The 17,141-nt window shown below is 38.8% G+C and overlaps 1 protein-coding gene across 2 annotated transcripts in view; it reads right to left on the bottom strand.

Moving 5' to 3' along the window:
- Positions 1–5,561: 5,561 nt before the first annotated feature.
- FERMT2 (FERM domain containing kindlin 2) overlaps positions 5,562–17,141 on the bottom strand; it is a 74,237-nt gene continuing 62,657 nt past the window's right edge. Inside the window, exons 11-16 of one of the 2 annotated variants that reach the window (XM_068966595.1) lie at positions 11,975–12,081; positions 11,487–11,708; positions 8,946–8,966; positions 8,244–8,368; positions 7,776–7,917; positions 5,562–6,819 (exon numbers count right to left, since the gene is read on the bottom strand). In XM_068966595.1, coding sequence (XP_068822696.1) covers positions 6,646–6,819; positions 7,776–7,917; positions 8,244–8,368; positions 8,946–8,966; positions 11,487–11,708; positions 11,975–12,081 — 791 coding nt within the window. In that variant the 3' untranslated portion in view covers positions 5,562–6,645. The remainder of the gene's footprint in view (positions 6,820–7,775; positions 7,918–8,243; positions 8,369–8,945; positions 8,967–11,486; positions 11,709–11,974; positions 12,082–17,141) is intronic. The other variant, XM_068966594.1, reaches the window with a different exon arrangement.

The raw sequence follows: 17,141 nt of genomic DNA, 5'->3' as shown, positions 1-17,141 counted from the left end.
CCTTGGGCTCATTAACTCCATTCATAAACCAGGGTGGCCCAACAGTCAACCAACTAGAGGTTCACTTGGCAGGAGGGGCCACCATGTGCTGATCTAGTTCAGACCCAGGAAAGTCTATCAGAAAGACAGAGTGTCAGCTGTCAAGAGCAAGACTCACTTGCTTCCATTTTTCATGTTAAAACATCTTGCACATTTTAAAACTTGAATCATACTATGTATTCTACAAACTAAATTTTTGATTCATTAGGTTGAGATTAATCTCTGTTGTTTTGTGTATTGGAATGTATTCACCATTTTATGACTGCGTTATATTTTACCCATTCTACTGTGATGGACGTTTGATTTCTCCTGTTTTGCTATTATAAGTAGTTCTGCAATGTGTAACTTGCATGTGCGTCTCCTGGTTTGCACATGCGAATTTCTCCAGGTTCTGCACATACTTAGGAGTAGAATTGCTGGCTTAGAGGATACATCGTTCCATATTACCAGGTGATCTCAAAGTGTTTGTGCAGGCTCTGTTCCAGTTTATACTCCCACCAACAAGTATTCCGGTTATTTTACATCCTGGCCAATACTTGATATTGTCAGACTTTGAAAATTTTGCCAGTGTGGTACATGTGAAGCTGTATTTTAATTGTATTTAAATACAACCAATTTGTTTTTTCCTCCATTTTCTAGAATACTAGTAGAGTTGAACAGATTTTTTTTTTTGGTAGATTGATTGGCCACTCAGCTTTCCTCTTTTGTGAAGTACCCATTCCAGTGTTCTGTCCAGTTTTTAAAAATAATTTATTTATCTTTGGCTATGTTGGGTCTTTTGCTGCATGGGCTTTTCTCTAGTTGCAGTGAGCGGGGGCTACTCTCTAGTTGCAGAGCATGGGTTTCTCACTGCAATGGCTTCTCCTGTTGGGGAGCATGGGCTTTAGGGCTCATGAGCTTCAGTAGTTGCGGCTCCCAGGCTCTAGAGCACAGGCTCAATAGTTGTGGTGCACGGGCTTAGTTGCTTCATGGCATGTGGGATTTTTCTGGATCTGGGATGGAATCTGTGTCTCTTGCACTGGCAGGTGGATTCTCTACCACTGAGCCACCAGAGAATGGACAGCTATCACCTGTCCGTTTTTCTTTTGGCTTCATCAGTACTCATGTGTATTTATATTCCAGATGGTAATCCTCTGTCAACCATGTGTTGAAAATACCTGGTCCAGTGTGCCTTTTTATACTTCGTAATATCTTACTTTTCATCTTAATGTAGCCGGTTTGTACTTTTTGTGTCTTAATACACAAAAATCTTTCCTCACTGAATGATCTCTTATCTTTTAACAGTTACATGCTTTCCCATTCCCTATTTAAATATTTAATCCATTTGGAATTGACCTCGACTACTACATACACAGATGAGGTCAGTGGTCCAAATTCCTTCCCTAAACACCAGCAATGCTTGGTGGGAAGTCCTTCTATTTCACACTGATCTGCAAGGCTGGCTCTTGGAAATTGTTTCCCTATGTGGGCATGTTTGCTTCTGGGGTCTATTTGGGATCTCTGTGCCAATGTGACACTTTCTGTCTAGTGTTAGATAGGACTGTAGTTATAAGACTTCTTGCTGTCTGAAAGGCCATACCTGTTGTTCTCTAGGAGTGTCTTGGGTATTCTTGGCCCTTTGTGCTCCTGGAATAGAAAACATGCTGTTTTCTAAATATTCCTTCTAAGTGCTCACTGAATTTATAATTAGGCAAGGAAAACAGAAACAAGGTTTAGATGTTCTGATCAGTAAACCTGACAGTTAATGTGTTTACTTGAATTTTACTTGGTCATAAAAATTAAGTTCATAAAATTTGGATTTGAGATGAGAATTTATGCTCAAAAAAGTTGTTTTTTTTTTTTTTTTTTAAATTGTCCAATATCTGCAAACCATACTTATACAGGTATGCTAAACCTGTCTGGTTGGTTGTGGTGTTTTTATCACAAATTTAATTAACATTGAACTTGGACCATTTCCCCGAGTAGTAAGAGATAATGCTTGGCCAGTGAAGCCACATGAGATTATAATTAGATCTCATGAAATACTGGTCTCAAATTATTTTAAGTGCTTGTAATTTTTAGTAATATGCAGGCCAAGGCACAGACATCAAAAGAGAAACTCAACTAGGTGAGTGTGTGTCTGTGTGTGTGCTGATAACTGTTTACTAAGAGAATAAATAGAGAATTTTAATGTACACACTCAGCCTGGGAAACTTAGTATTGTTTATTAAATAAAGCAGAGAAAGCAAGAGAGGAATCAGCACAGTGGGAAATCAGGTCACCAGATAAGGCTTTTTTGCTACCCTGTTTCCTGTTCTGGGTGGCTCTGCCATCCACTGGGAGAGATCCATTCCTCTTACCCAGATTGACAGTTTCCCATTTCCTGTCACTCTCTGCCACCTCCCTCCCCCATTCTTGACCTGCCAGACCAAAGCAGTTCAAACAGATAAAGACACAGTTAATTTGCTGAAGAGCACAGAGCTTTCAGTAAACAACTTCTTCCTGGGCAGCTCTGTGTGGAGATGACAGGAACTTTATCAGCAGAGTAAGAATTGAATCCACTTATTATTGTACATGTCTATTAGGCCTACACTCCCCACAGAGCAAGTCAGTTCATCCCTGCCTTTCCTTTGCAACTTTATAGCCACTAAAAGAGGGAACAGCTACAGTAGCCACAAAAACATTTTGGGAGGGGGGGAGGCAGGATTATCTGGAACCAGCATCTGCATTTTTAGAATAAAGCAGAGCATAGATAGGCAGCAGCTGTGCAAGGTCATGGGTGGAGAGGCATTCAAGAAGTATCAGTGATGATACTATGTCACAGAGGGATGGATCTCAGAAAGTCCTGTTCTTATTTTCTGAATTATCAGAGCAGTGAGTATGTTACCATGTTTTGATTGATGGTCAAACACAGCAGCAGCCCTTTTCAAACAATTGTATGGGGTAGAAACAATTGAGAAAAGTATAAGATAAGCATGCATTCCAGAGTATCAAAGAAGTTTTGAGTTAAAAAAAAAAAAAACACTAATATTTTACTGGGAAACTACTACATTTTATGTAGGTAAATTGTTGTGTACTTGAAACATTTTCTTTAACTCTGTGCAGTTATCTCCCAGATAAATTAAAGGCCAGGAACCCAGATTGGTCTGATCCCACTACATCACTGATAAATGATTAAAAGCACCTCAATAAGACTTTTAACATAATAAAGAACAAAACTATGGAATACAGAATGAAATAAGCACTATCTCAACACTGGCCAAGAACTGCCAAGTGGCTTTCCTTCCACAAAGTTCGTGTCTCTGAGGTGGTGATGTGTAGAGTGTATGATCTACATCCTTCTGGATGTAGATCAAATCACCACAGTGTACACTGTAAATACCTTACAGTTTTGCAAATTATCCCTCTGTAATGCCTGGGGAAAAACAAGTCCATGTCTTTAAGTCCTTGACTTTCGAAGTTCGAGGTTGCATAAAAAATTATTTGTACCAAGTGAAGATTAGTGACCAACTGCATCAGGGCCTTCCAGCTGGTCTTTAAACTGCTGTTGTAAGAGAACGAGTTGCAAGAGAGCTTAGTCTCTTGTCCCCTGTGCCTTCGTGTCTACCTGAAAATGAGTTACTGAGCAGAAACCAGAAGCTGTGTCTGGAGGTCCTGCGGTGTTTTTTTCATTGACTGCTGTCATCTCTGTAGGGACCACCATCAATAGGGCTCCCCAGGATTCATTAAGTACCACTGGATAGGGAGATGGAAATCAGGGTTCCACTTCTACCTCTGCCTTGCCATTTGTCAGTTATAGCCATGTGACTTCAAACAGGTTACTTGGCTTCACTGAGCTTCATCTACAAAATGAGGAGGGAGAGTTGCATGAATCTTTTAAAAAGGGCTTTCCTGGTGGCTCAGATGGTGAAGAATCTGCTTGCAGTCCACGAGACCTAGGTTCTATCCCTGGGTCAGGAAGATCCCCTGGTGGAGGTCATGGCAACCCACTCCAGTTTTCTTGCCTGGAGAATTCCACGGACAGATGAGTCTGGAAGGCTATAGTCTGTGGGGTTGCAAAGAGTTGGACATGACCAAGTGACTGACACTTTTAGAAGAGATAATGTATGTGAAAGCACTTAGCATGCCTCTTAGTGCAGAGAGTATCCAAAAAGTATTTTCTCCATATTAAACTGAGGCTGAAAAGTTCCAAGTTGTAACAACCATCACTATATTCAATAAACAAATATATGTTAATAGATTCTAGGTAGAAACCACAATGCTCAGATCCAGTCCTCAAAAAAGTAATAATTTAAATAATAATTTATTAGGGGCAATAGGATATACTCAATCCTAATAAGGATGACTGCTCTTAAGTTCCAAAAAGGACCAAATTCAGTGGCAGTTCAAAGGAGTTAATGTTTGGCTACAAGGAAAGTTGGAAGTACTAGTGGATGAAAGAACATTTGACCTCTTTCTAAAATTTCTAAAATGCTAGAAAGCTCAGATGTGAACAGGTGGCAACTAGAAGGTTTGGGCAATGAATGGAGATGGGTGAGGGCAGTGTGTCTGCAGTCGCCCAGTTTGAGCTGGGGAACAGGCCACAGAAGACCTCTGAGCGTTTGAAATGGGGACCCATTGACCATTAGATTTTATGCTGTGAGCAACCAGGAGTTACTAGAGCTGAAATACAGCCTGGTGCTGTGTTGGGGCTAAACTAATCTCAAAATCCCTGGGAGGGCAGAAGGGCCACCAGAGGCTGAACAATCAGCACAGAGGCTATTCTCCCTTGTGGGGAGGCCCGTGGGACCAGCAAGGACGCAGGTGTGTGCCATAGACTAAATGTATTTGGGGCTTTTAGCAAGTGACAGTATAAGTTGATGACCTGTACTTAAGAGGAGGAATGGGAACATATTTTTACTTTTTTTTTTATTTTAATGGGAAGGAGCTCTTAAATTTTTGAGCAAGGCTTGTTACGACCTGGCCTTAGAGTACAAAGAAGAGCCATGGAGAATGTGACATAGGCCAAAGATCTGCATTCAGGGGACAGTGAGAGCAGAGATAGAAGAAAGGCACTGGGCTGCACGAGCGAGTATCACCAGGGCTTGGCCTTATTAATTTTGCAAGGGGTAAAGGAGAAAGTCCAGAACTGAAGTTTTGAGTCTGAGTGATGATGCGATAGCAGTAACAATACAGAGTAAATTCATTTAAAAAATGTGTTTTCTTAAACTGAGTCGTTTTGCTGTTTAAAATCAGTTCTGCTCAAGCCAGCAGCGTCAGTTCATCTGTCATATTTCTATTTATAGCTACATTTCTAACATAAATATTTTACAGTTCATCCTCAAGTAGTAGGAAAAATGAGGGGTTTCACCTGAAGTGGAAGACTTCACCTTCGAGATTAAGTACACCTGTCTGGTGACACTGCAGAATACTAAGCACACTGTTCTCACAAGCTGCAGGTACAGCGTTTACAAAAGCGAAAGTTCATGTCTACACAGCTCATGTCATGTGAACAGTAAAAACAAGAAGTACAAAAGAAACATTAAATAAAAGATTTTGCTTTTATTTAAAATAAAATGTATTTATACAGTCTTTAAACCATGGATTATTGAACAATACTGGTAATCTACCCCTCCCTGGCACCCTTTTGGGCTATGTGAGCTAGGAATTTTCTGACTAGCACCAATGCAGGTTGTAACAGCGCAACAGACTAGAACACGGCCAGTCCAGGCATTAGAGTTAAGGACATTGCGGCAAATCATGACTATAATGAAGTCATCCTTAATTTAGCAGATATTAAAACTGCACATTAATTATATTTTAAAGAGCATTTAATTAATGCAAAGATGCTACATCTAAGCCATTTGCTAGTTGTGAGTAGATTTTTAAAAAACTGTACAATTTTATAAAATTTGTGTTTGTACATTAGTTACACAAAATGCATACTTCATAGACCTTTACTTCATATTGTAATGCAAAAGTTGCATATTTTAGGCAGACAGTGAATATGCTGGTGAATACTAAAAGTGTTGTAATACAATATGGTGTAAAAATAAAAACACAAGACAATATACATACATGCTTATTCAAGGACAAAAACCAGGCATAACGACTAATAGCATTTTCCTTCAAGATCAAACAATGACATTATTAAATACCAGGCACCTTTTGTAGGCCTAATTTATTTTGGGGTTGGGGGGGAAACGGATGACAGATGGCTACCAAAAGTATGATATTTGAAAAATTATGAGGTCAAATTAAACATACATTACAACACATGCATTAAACATGATAAATAGACTTCATATAGTTTAAGCCCTGGATAGCTTTAAAGTAGATGGCTTGAGTTTCTTACAGTTTGGCTAGCTTGAATCAGTGATGTTTTGTTCCTAACTTACCCACTACTTCAGTTTCAATTCCTGGCTCTAAGGAACATGTGCCACATTCAAGTCCATACATTGTATCATGATAGCAGATTAATAGTCGTGCTTGTTAGTGCACATATTAACTGGTCTGGTAAGGCAAAAAAGTTTTCATGATAAAATAATGAATTTCAAGCTTACTTTATTAAGCAGCATATAACAAACAACAGCTTTTAAAGTTAAATAACTGTTATGGCCATGGAGTTTCATTACACAGCATTTCTGTTCACACCCAACCACTGGTAAGTTTGTAGAACATCTCTTCATCTAAACTCTCATTTTGGTCTTTTGCACGTGTTGAGAGAAATATGTAGCCACCAATGAATTCATGAACCACTTTGCAATCTACTTCAGTGCAAATGAAGGACAACCGTACTTCATCTGCAAACTCTACAGTGACCTAGAACAAAGACAGAGAACCATCAGTCCCTGCAGAAGTCCAGACGGCTGGGTCCAAGTGAGGCCACTATACTTAAGGTCTGTCCTGATCATAAAATACTTGCTGGTCCTCAAAAATTTTTTTTTAATCCTAAACTAATAATGCCTTCAAGTCCAAAAGCATAAGCAGAAGTTTACTAGCCCTTCCTCTCCTCCTTTTTTCTTGTTCTGAAAAGGAAGGCTGAATGCAAGAGGCTTAGGTCATTAAGTTCCCAAAAGGTCTCTGGTGATTCAATTAATGAGTGTCTCCCTTCAAGTCCTGGGAAAAAACCTATTTCCTGTGTTTAGCTATTTAACCTTTAGGTTTCATGTTTGAATATTTCAGAAATACAAGATTCTATGAAGTAATTGAAATCAGTACAACAAATCCAATGACCCTAAAACAAAGGACTTATTAGGAAAATATTCTGTTTAAGTGAGAGTCATATACTCCAAGGCGAGGGGTAGCATGGTGTGCCAGGCTTTAGAGCCCGAAGTATCCCAGTTTGAATCCGAATTCTCAGTGTGCAGTCATGGACAACAATGGTCTTCATTTGTACAGTGGGGATAATCCACCTACCCTGCAGGGCTGGGGTAATGTTTAGAAATAGGGTACAGATGTAAAACATCTAGTATCCTGCTTGGCACAAAGCAGGCATTCACTAAAGAGCAGCTGCTATTTGTGAGTGGAAAGGGATAAATTCATTACAGAAAGACAACCTGAAAGATTAGCCAATATTGTAACATATTACGCTCTTAGAAGTATCTGGGCTACTTATAAAATAGGCAAGTAGGAAATGAACAACCAAGCATGTTTTATACTTTAAGAGGAAATGGCACAAAGAATCTTAAACATTTATAGGGCCTTTTCTTCTTAATTAATTCATTTTTAGCAGATCGACTATGTGTATGTGTTCAAGCAGGATGGTTACAGCTTACCATTTTTATTTCCCAGTTTACATTCCACTGTTTCATGTTACTGAAACGCCAGGTTTTAATTGCATCTCCCGTGCTGGCATCCATCCTAATCAGTCTATTGTATGCAATTCCAATAAGTTCTTCTTTTTTGCCCCCTTGGAACCTACAGAATTAAAAACATAAATACATGTTTTAAAAGAGGGGTGGTAGGGGGACATGTTGGTCTGTTTTTCTTGAAGATATGTACTTTTTAACTCTTAAAGTGCTATTCTTGCCTGAGTAAAAAGAGAAATGAAATCACTTTAAATTTTTGGTGAAAAAATTATAAGCATAGAAAATACATTCCAACATTCTTTAAATTTTACTGTGTAATAGGTTAATGGGTCTCAGTAGGTAGCTTTAAATGTTTAATTTCTAATTACATGAAGTCAATTAAGTAAGAAGGCACAGACTGAGGTTTACACATCGGTGCTGAGTAGAACCACTGACCTTGCAATAAAGTGTGTGATGCCGAATTCTGGTAATGATTGCCAAGCTTGAATAAACCTCATCTTGGCTTCAATTAAACTCATCTGAGCTACATTCTGATGGGCCTCCAAGATTCTTGCCGTTATCTAAACGTGAGTAAACATCATATTTACTATTAGATATTATTCTTTTATGGTAGAATCAAGACAAAAAAAGATTAAAACACTGAATTATGTGCCCCATGCCCCAAAATTATGTACTGGGAGAGATGAAATTAGAAAATATCTGAAAATACATTTGGGAATTTTAGTAAACTAATGACTTTCCAAACTAAACTTCAATATATAGTTTTTCTTAATTTTAGTTCCGTATGTCAAGAAAGAATAAGTACTAGTAGGTATATATAATTGTTGAGACTTATTCAAGTACACAGACATATGATAACACAAGTTCTAATCCTCATATACACGATGGGTTTTAAGTTCAGTACCAAGATATCTGATCAGAACGAGTGCCTGCCATACAGGTTTCTAGCACTAGAAATCACTGCAATGGTTTTAAAATTTTTCTAAAGGAGTAATTAGAAAGGTTAGTTTTTAAGTTTACTCACTTTGGGATGCCTATCTGCTCAAAGAGTAGAGGGAAATTAATTCATGAGGGGAGACTGTAGCTAGGGCTTAAATATTTTTAATTCTTTCTTTTTTTTAAATATGGAGAACTTACCAAATCTCTTATATAGCCTGGCTGTAGATGGCAATGCGAGGAAAAGAAAAAGGAAGCAGAAAGAAAAAAAAGGCAATCAGAAAAAATGGCAATGAAGCAAAGAAAAAGTTGCGGTAACCTGCAAACCAAAATTCCAGCCAAAAACCATGCAAAAAAATGACTTTAGGTGGAAACCAAGCAAAGTAAATGCAAGCATGAAAATGAAAATGAGAAAGCAGCGATTCTTTCCATTTAGAATACTGAGAAACACTCCACATTATTTTAGATTGTTAAGTGTTACTTAAAATTAAGGGTAGAAATTTGTAGGGAGAAAATTTAAAATGCAAATAACCTTTTCCCCTTCACGTACCAGGTCTTACTGATTAGGGTAAAGCTAATTATTTTAGTAGCAAGATAAAAAAGAAAATTAATATTCAAAAGCCTTTAATCTTGTCTTATATTGAGTCAAATAATATGATCCATGCACAGCTTTTCAGAAAATAGTTGAAGGCATTAAATAAGTGCAGTGACCATACTGTTTCTTTATTTACAGAAGAAAAGCAAACCCCTCAATTACCATCTTTTTTTTGCATCCTTTTTCCTGGAAGGGAAAATAAAAATATGCCATACACTACACTAGGAGTGGTGGCTACAAATATATCAGTTCATTTCAATTTGGATTAACATGAATAAAACGAAGAATAATTCTTTCCTCTAAAATGTAAAAATCCAGTTTGGGAGTCATAGTTATGAAAAAAATATCCATAGCAAGTTTAATAGATAGTCTTGGGGAATTAAAATAGATTGTAACAAAGGCTATATGCGCCTGAAGACTTTATGCCCTGGTAGGGCTGAATGACCCCATAGCCTGCACAGCCTAGACCTACCTGACTCCTAAATGCCACTGGATTATACAGTTTAACAAATCCAATTACTGAGCCACTAAGTCCAACAAACAGTACAGTACATGACACACAATAGCAACTAAACTCCTGCTTATCAGCTCTTAACTAGGTGTCAGGGCAATACTTGACTCAACCTCCTGGTTAGGGAAAGGAGAATTCAAAATAAATGTGCATTTGATAAGAGGACAATGTGGAAGACAAGGCTAGAAAGCTCCTTAATCTCAGACCACATACATACTACCGTCCTGTCAGTTAAGGACAGCCACACATTCTTTGTCTTGAAGAGAATCTTCAGTTGACTTGTAGTCAAGAACTCACCAAAAGATGTATCTTTTTACAGCTAAACCTATCATTTTAAAGGCTTCTGGGAAAACAATTCAGTACCTGTCTGACAGCTAAACTAACATTTGGCAATCTTCACAATTATAATTTGAGATCTTTTATTCCTAATATCTGAATAGTGAAATGGTAAACTGCTTAGATTTGAAACTATTCACTGACTTTGAAGGCAAATAAATCCACTTTTAGAAACAAGTCTCTTTATAAATAGCTTTAAAATGAACTAACCTAAGAATTAAAAAATGAAATTAGTACTCGATTCACTTTCCCTTGTTAACTTACAATCTACATTCCACACAGCTCCAAGGGCATTTCCTCCATTCCTCACTACTCCCACATCATATGACTACGGGATAAACAATTTCCATGTAGCTTACACAACTTCTGCAACTTAAAAGACAAATACTTGGTGATTAAAACTTTTGAACATTTCCAGCTAAGGGATTTCAGACCCATATGATAAACACTGTATTTAAGGTTAAGAATTAACAAGTGTTCTGGGTATATCATTGGGCCTTTCCAGTAATGTTTTAAAATTACTCCTTAACAAAAATAAAAATGAAACTAGATAAAAATGAAGTATTTATTTCAAAGTTCTTCTTCACTCCCTTCCTAAATTGGAGCCTTTTTCCTTTTATGGCATGATGCTGGGTATCGAGAATACTGGGGGCTATCCCAAGTGAAACTCCCCTGGCAAAGAACCTTTTGTGTTGGACCGAAGAACCATTTTCCTAAATAGCAATCCTTTTATGGTAGTCATTTCCAGAAAAGGAATTCTAAACAGAGGGAACAAAAGCAGTGAATTTCAGTGAAAATTTACCAAATGTTGTCACAGTATGCAAATCTGGCTTACGTTTTGACTGCTAATGTTAAGAAAAGACAATGGTAAACATGGACTATAAACCACGTAAAGTTTATTTCCAAAGCTGGAAAGGTCCATTTTGACAGCAAAAAGAGTCTTCAGAGATTTGGCTGGGAAATGCTGGCTGTGCTCTGTATCAGACTTACTTTATTTAAGGAATAAAATGGCATGAACTGTGGAACACAAAGCAGTAAGACCATATTCAATCCCCTGAAAAGAATATCCTGTGAGCATAGTGATTTCCTCAGGTGGTTTAGAGTAAATATGCTCCCACCTGCTCTACTTCATTGTCTTTCCTATTAAAATAATGATTTTTCTTAAATGACCAATTTAAACTGACTGAAAGCTGTTTTTCCCTTATATTTTAACCACCTGATACAAAATTAAGAGTACCAATTAAGACTAAAGAGCAGTGTTTAAGAGGGGAAACTAAAGTATATGTAGAGAACTGTTTACCTGCTTGTTCTTGTACTTTTTTAGATAGCGAGGGGACACCAGACATTCAGGATTTATATCAGTTGTGATCTGCTCTGGTACTAACTGAGGATCTGGATTTAAATGCTGCATCTTCAGAAAGGAAAGAATATTTTGAACTTCTAAGTTGTAAGAACTGTCTGCCATGGTCTTGCCTTTGGAGGCCAATCTGCAGGCTGCCATCCAGTGTGCATACTGTTTTTCCTGTGAAAAGAAATACTGAGGTTTGGAATCTATCACATGATAAATCCTTGAGTATAAAACATAAGAATGAATGGTCAACTCACTAAGGAAGCAAAGAAAACCTAGGTTTACTTTTTATTTTTTGGCTGCACTGTTCATGTGGAATCTTAGTTCCCTGACCAGGAGATTGAACCCATGACCCGCGTATTGGGAGCACAGAGTCTTAACCACTGGACCCACCAGGGACATCCCCCAAATTGAGGTTTATTTTTAATCAGAAAACTTACATTGTCACAACGAAGCCAGATTTCATTCATGCCCTCTGCAACCGGAATGAGGAGTTTAATATTAAATTTTTGGCCTGAAATATTCACATCTGGGGTAACTTCACACCCTGTAGTTAAAAAAAAAAAAAATTAAAATGGTTAAATTTAGACTTAAGAAATCCCAAGCCAATACAGGCAGTTCCCATTTTATGGTATCTTAACATGCTGATTTTGCTGTCATGCAATCTACAAATCAGGGAATTCTTTATGTTCAGTAATTTCGTTGGGGGTGGAGCAAAGACTCAACTCAGACCTAATATACAAGAGATGTAACTGCACAGTTTGTGGTCCTCACATTTCTTAAAACTTGACTGAGAAGAGAAGGAAAGAGTTCTATTAAAAGGATATTATACAAAGAAAACTTGTACTCTATTCCCACAAGTTTCACATATTATTATTTTAATATCATTCAGTTCTTTGAATCTTAAGTTATCAGGGTTTTCTTTTTTGCTAAGTTTCTAAATGTACAGAAACTTTTGCTAAGTTTCTAAATATCTTTCCATAATAAAATTCTAAAGTGTGTTCTGGTCAGAATAAATGACTTTATGATGCCTTTCAAGAAAGGCACATGTGTGGGGAACCAGCCAGTGTGAGCTAGAGTCTTGTATGAGGGCCTCCTCAGGGCCCCAGTGCTCGCGCACTCAGCTGCTCTGCCCTCCAATCACCAGTGCAAGGATGACTAATGGCACAGGCTGCAGGGGGCGGGGAGCACAGGCTCTCCTGATTTGCACAAAATTTTAGGAGCCCATCTGACACAGAAGGTAATATAAACTTATATACTTGGGAAGTCAGTAAGAAAATAAGGGCATGCAGAATTTCACTTTACTGGCAAGTTTTCAGGAATACGTACATTTATGGACTGTACACATGGACATCACCAGATGGTCAACACCGAAATCAGATTGATTATATTTTTTGCAGCCAAAGATGGAGAAGCTATATACAGTCAGCAAAAACAAGACCGGGACCTGACTGTGGCTCAGATCATGAACTCCTTATTGCCAAATTCAGACTTAAATTGAAGAAAGTAGGGAAAACCGCTAGACCATTCAGGTATGACCTAAATCAAATCCCTTATGATTATACAGTGGAAGTGAGAAATAGATTTAAGGGTCTAGATCTGATAGATAGAGTGCCTGATGAACTATGGAATGAGGTTCGTGACATTATACAGGAGACAGGGATCAAGACCATCCCCATGGAAAAGAAATGCAAAAAAGCAAAATGGCTGTCTGGGGAGGCCTTACAAATAGCTGTGAAAAGAAGAGAGGTAAAAAGCAAAGGAGAAAAGGAAAGATATAGGCATCTGAATGCAGAGTTCCAAAGAACAGCAAGAAGAGATAAGAAAGCCTTCTTCAGCGATCAATGCAAAGAAATAGAGGAAAACAACAGAATGGGAAAGACTAGAGATCTCTTCAAGAAAATTAGAGATACCAAGGGAAAATTTCATGCAAAGATCGGCTTGATAAAGGACAGAAATGGTCTGGACCTAACAGAAGCAGAAGATATTAAGAAGAGGTGGCAAGAATACACAGAAGAACTATACAAAAAAGATCTTCACGACCCAGATAATCATGATGATGTGATCACTAATCTAGAGCCAGACATCTTGGAATGTGAAGTCAAGTGGGCCTTAGAAAGCATCACTATGAACAAAGCTAGCGGAGGTGATGGAATTCCAGTAGAGCTATTTCAAATCCTGAGAGATGATGCTGTGAAAGTGCTGCACTCAATATGCCAGCAAATTGGAAAACTCAGCAGTGGCCACAGGACTGGAAAAGGTCAGTTTTCATTCCAATTCCAAAGAAAGGCAATGCAAAAGAATGCTCAAACTACCGGACAATAGCACTCATCTCACATGCTAATAAAGTCATGCTCAAAATTATCCAAGCCAGACTTCAGCAATACGTGAACCGTGAACTCCCTGATGTTCAAGCTGGTTTTAGAAAAGGCAGAGGAGCCAGAGATCAGATTGCCAACATCTGCTGGATTATGGAAAAAGGAAGAGAGTTCCAGAAAAACATCTATTTCTGCCTTATTGACTATGCCAAAGCCTTTGACTGTGTGGATCACAATGAACTGTGGAAAATTCTGAAAGAGATAGGAATACCAGACCACCTAACCTGCCTCTTGAGAAATCTGTATGCAGGTCAGGAAGCAACAGTTAGAACTGGACATGGAACAACAGACTGGTTCCAAATAGGAAAAGGAGTACGTCAAGGCTGTATATTGTCACCCTGCTTATTTAACTTCTATGCAGAGTACATCATGAGAAACGCTGGACTGGAAGAAACACAAGCTGGAATCAAGATTGCTGGGAGAAATATCAATAACCTCAGATATGCAGATGACACCACCCTTACGGCAGAAAGTAAAGAGGAGCTAAAAAGCCTCTTGATGAAAGTGAAAGAGGAGAATGAAAAAGTTGGCTTAAAGCTCAACATTCAGAAAACGAAGATCATGGCATCTGGTCTCATCACTTCATGGGATATAGATGCGGAAACAGTAGAAACACTGTCAGACTTTATTTTTTGGGGCTCCAAAATTGCTGCAGATGGTGACTGCAGCCATGAAATTAAAAGACGCTTACTCCTTGGAAGAAAAGTTATGACCAACCTAGATAGTATATTCAAAAGCAGAGACATTACTTTGCCGACTAAGGTCCTAGTCAAGGCTATGGTTTTTCCAGTGGTCATGTATGGACGTGAGAGCTGGACTATGAAGAAGGCTGAGCACCGAAGAATTGATGCGTTTGAACTGTGGTGTTGGAGAAGACTCTTGAGAATCCCTTGGACTGCAAGGACATCCAACCAGTCCATTCTGAAGGAGATCAACCCTGGGATTTCTTTGGAAGGAATGATGCTAAAGCTGAAGCTCCAGTACTTTGGCCACCTCATGCGAAGAGTTGACTCACTGGAAAAGACTCTGATGCTGGGAGGAATTGGGGGCAGGAGGAGAAGGGGACGACCCAGGATGATATGGCTGGATGGCATCACAGACTCGATGGATGTGAGTCTAAGTGAGCTCCAGGAGATGGTGATGGACAGGGAGGCCTGGTGTGCTGCGATTCATGGGGTCGCAAAGAGTCGGACACGACTGAGCGACTGAACTGAACTGATGGACTGTAAAAAATCCCTGTAATCAACTCTGTTAACCATTAGTTTATGGCTTTATAGGAGAGAAAAGAGATTTACTGAATGTATACCCAGACAGATAATGGGGCAATGGTCAGCCTAAATTAGCAATCAGTATAAAATAGTGAAGAAGAGCTCTGTAAGCAGACAGACTGGGGTTCCAGACCTTTCTTGACCACTTAATAAGCATATCATATTTACTTATGCCCAAATTCCCTGACTTTAAGCTCTATCTCACAGTGATGCTATGAGGATCAGTAAGATAATGATTATGTCAAAGCTTCCTAAAGAGTATTCCAATTGTTAGTACTTAGTTCATGTCACCCTCAGTGCGTGTTAAGACCATTGTGCAGACTCTGTGGGGAAGAATGTAAACTTGTTAGCAGGGCCTGCTGTTGTTGCCTTTGTCCCTGAACGGAAGCAACTTCTCCTGACAAAGCAAGTACAAGCAACAAGATAATAAGCTTCTATGTATCTGAACAAATGTTTAAACTGTATTTTTTTCCCCTCATCAAATACATGTTTTAAATAGCAAATGAAAGAAACAAAACATTTTAGATAAAGGAGAGATCCTCTCCTCTCCAGAATTAACTTCAATCACGAATTTGATGAACTTTACCTCCCTCTTTCTTTCTTTTTAGAATATTTACTTCACATTAATAGCTATCACATGTAACTCCTACACAATCATTACAAACACTCAGGAAGTTGTGTGGCAATGTGTTTAACCTGCAAAGTTAAAACAAAGAGATGTATCCTTCTTCAATTCTAAATCCCCTCAAAATCTTTGGGAGACCCAATCATAACTTTGGGAGATCCCACAACTCTCTCCCCATTGGCTCCATGTTTCCACCTTTTCTCTGCAGTCCAGCCTGGACCCTGCTTCACTAGCTGTCACCTCCAACTCTCCAGACTCACCATCTTTCCATTATACACACTTCGCAAAACCTTAATCCTGGCTCAACCCAACCACCTACCTCTTACTTGCCTATGCTCTGGCTGCTGAGCACTCTAAGATGGGGGGGAAAAAACATCACAAAACTGAGAAGGTAAGTCTCACTAGAAACATGTAGATTCCCAACATCAATCTGCCCCTTAACACTTGCAACCCTTCTGTGCTGACATCCTCAATAATCTTTATTTCACATCTTCTCAGGCCTCCTAGGCTACTCTTAGAGAACAACCTCACCTGTTATTTTTCCAAGAACATGAAAGCCATCAGAAATGAGGTCCCCCAACTTCCTGCCACCAAAGCAGATAAACCTGGCCACCCTCAGTTCCACACAGAGGAAACGGTATCTCTCCTATCCAAGTAGGCAGAGTTTCCTACCTTGTTCCATCACAAAGATCCTGTCCTCCCACCTCCCTGCCTTTCTACATGACAGTTCCATCAGCATTTAACTTCCTTGAGTCTCCCATCTTAAACCATAAGACACCTCTCCATTTAGGCCTCTCTCTTCTATTACTGCCTTCTTTCCTCCTTGCCTGTCACAGATGAGGTTCATCAAAAAGCTATCTTTGTTTCCCATCTCAGTGATTGTACTTTGGCTCCCATGTATAAAAGCCCACTGAAATCTGCTGAATCTGTTCTTAATAGAGGCCACAAACCACCTCCATGTGGCTAAATCTTATGGAAGCTTAATCTTACTTTTCTGAAGCATTTGATACTATTGACTACTCTGTCCTTTAACTTCTATCATAGCTCATTTCCATGGTCTTCCTAGATATTTTGTTGTTGTTTATTTCCCTTGCAAATTCCACCTCCTCCAATCTGCCCTGTCCCTTAAACATTGGTATCCTGCAGGGTTCTGCTCTCAGCCTTTTCATATTACAGACAACTACTACAAAGGCTTCATCTACTATTAATACTCACTGCTACCACATCAGTATCTGCAGCATGGATCTTACCCATGCTCCAAAAAGATACACCACCGGCACCTCAAATTTAAAATAACCCAATTAAATTTAGCTCATCTTCTTCCCCAAACTCTGCT

This window comes from Capricornis sumatraensis, chromosome 2, assembly GCF_032405125.1.
Source record: "Capricornis sumatraensis isolate serow.1 chromosome 2, serow.2, whole genome shotgun sequence".
Classification (NCBI taxonomy): Eukaryota; Metazoa; Chordata; class Mammalia; order Artiodactyla; family Bovidae; genus Capricornis; species Capricornis sumatraensis.
This window is presented reverse-complemented; position numbering and strand designations above follow the sequence as displayed.